The sequence below is a fragment of the Amblyomma americanum genome, chromosome 5 (assembly GCF_052857255.1).
Source record: "Amblyomma americanum isolate KBUSLIRL-KWMA chromosome 5, ASM5285725v1, whole genome shotgun sequence".
In the NCBI taxonomy this organism is placed as follows: Eukaryota; Metazoa; Arthropoda; class Arachnida; order Ixodida; family Ixodidae; genus Amblyomma; species Amblyomma americanum.
Window position 1 is genome coordinate 72,514,472 of NC_135501.1, and position 7,509 is coordinate 72,521,980.

The 7,509-nt window shown below is 45.0% G+C and overlaps 1 protein-coding gene across 1 annotated transcript; it reads right to left on the minus strand.

Moving 5' to 3' along the window:
• Positions 1-3,422: 3,422 nt before the first annotated feature.
• On the minus strand, positions 3,423-4,271 carry LOC144133959 (amine sulfotransferase-like). The gene is made up of 2 exons (XM_077667002.1): positions 4,267-4,271; positions 3,423-4,223 (listed from the first exon to the last, which is right to left on the minus strand). The coding sequence occupies exons 1-2, from the start codon at positions 4,269-4,271 to the stop codon at positions 3,578-3,580; spliced, it is 651 nt and encodes a 216-aa protein (XP_077523128.1). The 3' UTR covers positions 3,423-3,577.
• Between the last annotated feature and the right edge of the window lie 3,238 nt (positions 4,272-7,509).

Consider the following 7,509-nt stretch of genomic DNA (forward strand, 5'->3'; position numbering starts at 1 on the left):
AGGTCAATCGTGAGACAACATACAATCACTGGTCTACCGATTTCTGTTTACACAGGATAGTGGCTGACCACGGTAAGGTCTGCATTATAAATACGATGGGAATTTCCAAATTTCCCTATCTAGGGTTAAGCGCTCCTGTTAAGTGACTAATTGTACTTTCACGTTAAGAGGAGGAGGCTGGCATAGGCCATTTCGAGGTACGACCACAAGAAACACCGCTCCAATTTTGCGATCGCTGGCCTATTTGCAGACTTCAGGTGGAAGCCACATCGATGTGTGACAAGACTGGGTTGGTGGTAAGTATTGACAACACTGCGGCGGAGGATTTTGAGAAACTCTGTGCAGCTTATTGAAGTTTCCACTTCAAGCTATATTTGTTCTATGAGTCGACGGGAATAAGTTAGAGTAATACCAATATATAGAACTTTAGAATAGTACAAAAATTATGACTTGCAGCTGTTGCAAAGAAAAGCCGACTAATGCAAGTGTTGTAGTAAAACACAGCTGTATAGTGCGTGATCAGTGAAGCCAGGCGGCTTGCTGCAACGGCAGTTCGGAAGCGGAGAACACATCGTAATAGAGTTGCAAGCCTTCCCCAGTGCACGTCTCTTCCAGCAAGCCATTAACAATGGGGAGCTGAACGTTGTTCTGTAGTTGAGTCAGAGGGAGCGAATAGTGTGAGCCTCAAAGTGAAGCAAATGATTAGAACAAATCTGCAAATGAAACGCCACCTGTCAATATGTGTTTTCACGAAAACTGCGCTCCGTCGTTCAATAACATCCTCAGCAGCCTGGGCACCTGTGTGATCATTGCATCTGAGTATTGTGCGGGGGAAGGAAATGTATATACGCAGCATCTGCCCTGATATGACGTATTAGCGTTCCAAAATAAGAGGGAAGTGTGTAGCACGATGGGAAAACAGAGTCAGCCGGGTCACGGAGGATAAACCTCAAATCTGAGTAAATAGTTTTCGTGGAGGGGAGTATGTTTTAACACAATTCTTTTGGTAGCAGCAAATTACGCTATTAAATCATAGACGATCACAGCAGAAAGCACTAAATTACACCGACGCTTTTTGGGCTTGTGTAGCCAACTAGTGTCGAAGTACGCTCCCCGGGAATTGCTTGCGTAGAGAGTAGTCACTGCGCTACTACACGAACAAAAATAACTCGCTTGTACGCTAGTTGCACAAAAAGTAAATATCTGATCTGTTAAGGCAAGTGACACCAAATCAATAAAATATGCAACACAACACTTGACCATTGGAGTGATAGGCGGGCAGAATGCACACTGTAGCAATTTGGGTGGTGCGAAATGAAATGCGGGACAACGCACGCTTGAAATGTGAGCCACTTTTACCAAAAGTTGAAGTGGCTTCTACATCGACACAAAGAATGCACCAACATGAATGTAATAAGTTTTATCCCTCATTTTATTCGACGGAACAGCGCGTCTGTTCTGCGAAAGAACTAGTACACGTAACGGTTGGTTCTTTCTAAATATTTAATCCTTGTTTAGAAAATGAGGGTGATGATCACGTGGATGCTGCCTCCAGAGATTGTGTTAAACTTAGCGAAACTAAGGTAAGGAGAAGGTGGCCACAATTATGCTACTAATGAACGACGTTTAAATTACCTTAAATCATCGACTTGATACAGTGTGTTGCAATCAGTCTTTCAGATTGCCTTGACTGACTCGAGACAGACTTAAAAACAGAACTTGTCAAATCCGGCAGTCACCATGATCTTCCTGTTTTTCTCAACCGCACTCCAAAACTAGGCGCTCTGCGTGCACTTGAACTGCATGCACGCTGAGAAAAAGCACTTAATCACCGCCGCGGTGGCTCACTTGTTTTGGTGTTCGGTTGCAGACCCTAAAGACGCGGGTTCGATCCCGGCCCCGGTGGTCGTGTTTAGATGGAGGCGAAATTCTAGAGGTCCATGTATTTTGCGATGTCAGAACTCATCAAAGAACCACAGGTGGTCCAAATTTTCCAAGCCTTAACTATGGCATCCCTCACAGTCTGAGTTGCTTTGGGACGTTAAAACCCCCATGAACTAAAAAGCGTTTATTCGACTGATAAATTTCTTTAGCAAATTGCGCATTCACGAGTTCTGTCAAACCGCTTTTTTTTTTTCAAAACATGACGCCATCTGAGGTGCGGCGAGAATTCATCTGCTACTGATTGAAAACAAACGCACGTGGAAAGCGCAGGAGAAACCTGGCCCCAAGAGGAGACAGCTGCGCCTGCTAAGCGGCAAATGTGCGTACTTCACAGCTGCTTCTATGTGTTGCATGCGCTCATTACTATCATTAAGTGCGCATGCGCAGTAGGTCATTTCGTTTGCAAACAATGTAGGTAGAGGAGAAGAGGTGCGCATGTGCACAGCAGCCTTGCCAAAATGGGTGATTGAATAATTCTTGAATCGGTACAGTCCTCAATGTTCCGAACACAACTTGCATTACATGTTAACTAATTTAGAATATAATTAAAATACACCTAATTAGTCGGATAACCACAAGCTCTGTTATCTTGTGTCCCTCGAGCTGGATACACTGAGTGAACACGTCCTCCGCCTTTGCATCAGCGTCGTGTTTTGATAAACCTGTATTTATTAAATATGGCTGCGGTTTAACGCAGTTGTACCTATTGAGACGAGCGAAAGACCGGCCTCCAATGCTCCGCAGAGTCGAGTCCCGATGGCTCCAACTGAGGTGAGCGCATCGCCAAGGCGTGTGCTGTGTACGGCTAATCACGTGATCATGTTTACGTGGTACGGTGGAGGCTCGGCGCAGCCTGCGAGGCGAGCGGCGCGGCGCAGGCGGAGCTCGGCTCCAGCTGTGGCCAGTCACGTGGTATGACGGCAGGCGTGCAAAGCCCGGCTTAAGGTCAAAGTGAAACCTTGTAGACATTGATAGTTGCAGCTCGGAACGAGCACCTTTCGCTCCAAAAAGAACGAAGAGGCATAAGCACTTGATGAACGGTATGCAATTTAAAATTGTGGGAATGCAGTAACAGAAAGCTTGCTAAAATGCAAGTTTTCGCATGCGAGCACACTAGGATAACTAAAAAAGCAGACCAAACAGCAATTAATAAATAACCGGCTCATCCAAATCACAGCAAAACATCAAATGAACAAAAAGATATGAAGGAATCTTTGAAAACAAAATGATCGCAAGCCAGGCCTTGGTGTTACATGAATTCCCGAGCCAGAAATTGGTCTAAAAAAGGAACAGAAGTTCAATAAACATAAAGCCATTTTCGTCTCAAAGGCGAGTCAGTGCAACGAAACAGAGCACACAGGCTATCTCAATAATGCAAAATCACCACTACGCTGCAAGATATTTTTTTAATGAGCATGCATTGTTTTTACATGATATCTTCACGTTTACACTTTGATATCAAGCCCAAGAGTACATTACTTAATTGTATCATTATTCATGCACAGCTTCGGCATTTTTTTATACTGATTTTAATCTAAAGGAGCCGAGTGCAGTTGGGAGAACAAAGTATACCAGAAAAAAATAGTTTACCTGAAGCACTAAGCATTGTTTCAAACTTTCATTCAAACAGACGTTACGGGAGGCCGCTGGAATTCCACAAGTCCATAACATCAGATCCTTTGGTCTTGTTGCTGATCCATTCCTTCGTCTTCGCCAGCAGGTCCGGCGTGAAGTGGTTCTTCCAGTCTCCCACAACTCCTTTCCGTACAAAACCTGCACCTTCGTGCATTTGCTCTTTCGTTCCCGGAGCATTTCTGAACGCATCCAAGGACTTTAACGTCTTTTCTGCAGAAAGCTCAGCCAAGCTCTTTATTCGGTCATGGGGATTGTAGTTGAACACGGTCTTCATGTTCTGGACGGTTGATAATTCCAAGACTTTCTCCAGCAGCTTTTTGTCTTCCTTCAATGCGCTGCCATGGTCTTTCCCGATAAAGTCAGCTATCTTCAGAATCCACAGCTCTGTGTCTTCTTTTAGTTGCTCATAAGTGAGAAATAAAACGTTTTGCTCATTTCTTAGTCCGTACCAGTCAAGAAGATGATCAAAGTAGTCACAATAGAACAGTTGCGCAGACACAAACTTTTCAACAAATGACTCAAATGTTACGTCATGGTAGCTTTTGGGTGTAACAGCTTTCAGGAAGTAGTAGCAGGAAACGCAGCAGTCATACGGATTTCTTGTGACGTAAATATACTTTGCCTGCTTCGAAAACACAATGTTTCTTGAATGGAAGATGGGTGATCAAAGGCCGTTTCCTGGCGGGCCTCATCGCAGCTTCAGCGCCAAGGAATTCAATTACGGGCGTGTAAAGCATAAACTCTCCAGGGTCATTTGGCGGGTTGGCTTTGGTTAAGATGCTGGAGACAATATACTGAGTCCATGTGGTTCCACATTTCGGATATGTCACTGTGATCACATCATTATCTCTGGGATAATAATTCATTGCGGTGCGCACATTGTCTTCGGGGAAGTAGACGAGAAAAGGAACGCCATCAATGTACTTGAGGGTGTCGGGGTTCATCTCTGCACTCGTGCTTCACTCTGTAAATGATGTATGAAAATAAGTTACAGTAAATATCTAGGCAACTCATCTGCTACTGATATTTGCTTTCCGCGGAATAGCTGTGTGGCTTGTAAAAGGGTACAACTTATAAAATCAGCCCTGGACAACTACCTTACCCGAATAGCGTTGTGTTGCAACACTAAATAATCACTGTAGGAAACAAAGTCAACGTTGTGTTCTTTCGCGCTGTTAAAGAAATGAGAGCAATAAAAATTCCGAGACTTCTAATTTCTTGATTAGCTGTTTATTTTTGTAGCAAGAATGCTTGACACACCGCTGTTTACAACCGTTCCAAAGAGGAAAGTGGGGAGGCGATCATGAGTGCGGGCAGAGCTTCACTGCAGACTTAAGTAGAATCCTACTCCAGCGCAAAAAGCGCTGGTAGGCTATCAAGGAATATGTTGGCAATAATAACCGATTCTCGCCACCCGGTTAGTAAAGGGGATAGCTGTATATTGTTCTATGATCTGAATTTTTTTCGGACTTGAAACAGGAAGTAAATTCAAGCTTATGTGCTGGACATGGCAGCTGTATGCAGCCGACGCTCATTCACGCGCCGAATTTCAATATTCGTGGATAGTACTTTTCCAAATTTTGTTTATAGGGCGGCTCTTGAGCAACAATCGCTACCTTCATTCTGTTGAACCGAAAGAGCACATATGTCAGTTCCCAAAATAATGGATGCATTTGACACAGTTATCATTTCATTTCCCCTCAAAATATAAAGAAACACCGCTCAGAGCGTAAATATTGAAGCCGGTACACTACGACGACATTGAGCTAGTGAACGAGTGCACGGAGGCGAAGACAACAAAGTTCTGGCTGCGTTCTCAGTGTCGCTCGCAGCTGCTATTTCACTCGTGTAAATAACTGTAAATATATTCTTTCCCGCAACATATTTGATGGAGGCGCTGGGAAGCTTGAGAGGCACGGAGCCGACTACAGGCTATTCCCCTTTCTACCTCTAGCTTGGTAGGCACCCCACCTTGCCCTTGGACAAACTCATGCCGCCTTGTCCAGTCCCCGCTACTGCCTACGCTCGGGACGCCATCGTCCAGGCCCCGCTGGCGCGCCACATAGCCCGTAGTCGGCTCCGTGCCTCTCAAGCTTCCCAGAAGCATAATGCAAAAAAACAGCGCGAACAAACGGGGACTAGAAGAAGAATACACAGGACCAAGCGCTAGTCCCCGTTTGTTCGCGCTGTTTTTTTGCATTATGTATCACCAACTCGCCCGCTTATCTATCCTGTTGAACTTCCCAGAAGTCCGCCTACGAACGCCGTCAACGGGCCGTCCAATATAACCCCGGATCTCTCTTCCTTCTCTGGACGCCATCACGCAGCGTCGGTCTCTCCGAGAAGCTCCTTTCTCACTACCGTGGCTCTTACCGTGTGGTGCGCCGTGTCACCGACGTGAACTATGAAATTGCTCCCCTTGCGTCGTCGTCATCGTCCCTGCGGCCCCACCACCAACGTCGTCACCGAATGCCGCCGAAAACCTTACCACTACGTTCATTCGTCACCACCCTAACGCCGCGACGGCGTTTAATCATCTGGGGGTCCTGAAGCCGGTAGACGACGACGACATTGTGCCAGTGAACGAGCGGACGGAGGCGAAGACGACACCGAAATTCTGGCAGTGTTCTCAGTTGTGCTCGCAGCTGTTCCCTCGCTTGTGTAAATAACAGTGAATATGTTTTTCCCGCAAGAGTATGTATTGCAAAAACAAGTGTTTGTGAAATGGTAGCATGTTTACGCTTATAGCTTTTAAATAGTTAAATCTCGGCATGCTCTTTCTAGTCAGTAATATGAATATGTTTTTCCCGCAAGAGTAGGTATTGCAAAAACAAGTGTTTGTGAATTGGAAGCATGTTTACGCTTATAGCTTTAAAAAAGTTATATATGAGCATGCTCTTTCTAGTCAGTAATATGAATATGTTTCTCCCGCAAGAGTAGGTATTGCAAAAACAAGTGTTTCTGAATTGGAAGCATGTTTACGCTTATAGCTTTAAAATAGTTATATATGGGCATGCTCTTTCTAGTCAGTAATATGAATATGTTTTCCCGCAAGAGTAGGTATTGCAAAAACAATTGTTTGTGAATTGGTAGCATGTTTACGCATATACTTATAAATAGTTAAATCTCGGCATGCTCTCACTAGTCAGGGATCTAATGACAACCGCTCTTCACTGATTCTCGCCGCACAGCAGCTGCATTGTATGTATAGGGGGGGCTGTTACTCTATATTGGGGGCTGTTACTTTTGAACAGATATTGCGACCGCTGGCAAACGTGCGTTTGACCTGGAGCGGAAGCGAAAACGGCGACAATATGCAGCCATGTTTGAAACCTCGAGGAAACGTATTACACAATTTGTCTGTACCGAGCACCGACGTCTAACGGTTGCTATTTTTTTTTCAGTTGAGTGGAGTGTATCCGAATGGCTACACAGAGCCAACTTATTGCCCGGCCAGTAGGTGCTGTAGTGTTCGAGGAAAGTATCTGTTTGTGTAATCTTTAGGAGAATTCCCGCAAGGCGCAGTAGTTATAAAATAATTAAGGGAGTCATTAATCCTTAGCATCCACCCAAACGCAGCTACACGGCTTAGGGAACGGTATAGCCAACACCGAAACATCCTAATTCAAAAAAATTCGTTCTGATCCGCGATCCCGACAAGAATAGTACGCCCAGAATACTGCACAGAATTGTAGGCCGTGTATGTTGCATCTTATTATGCGTTAACATTAGAAGAGCCACCGTGAACAATAAGTCCCCGTCGTTTTCCGGCGTAGTGTTCAGCTCACTTGTCACCAACTGCCGCATGACAGTGTGTGCAGCTGAAAAAACAGCAGAGAGGAAAATGTGCCAGTGCACTTCTAAGGAAGAGCAAGGAAAGACCGGAAAATACCGTAGAGTTGTGGCAAAATGGTGAGGGGCTGCTCCCTT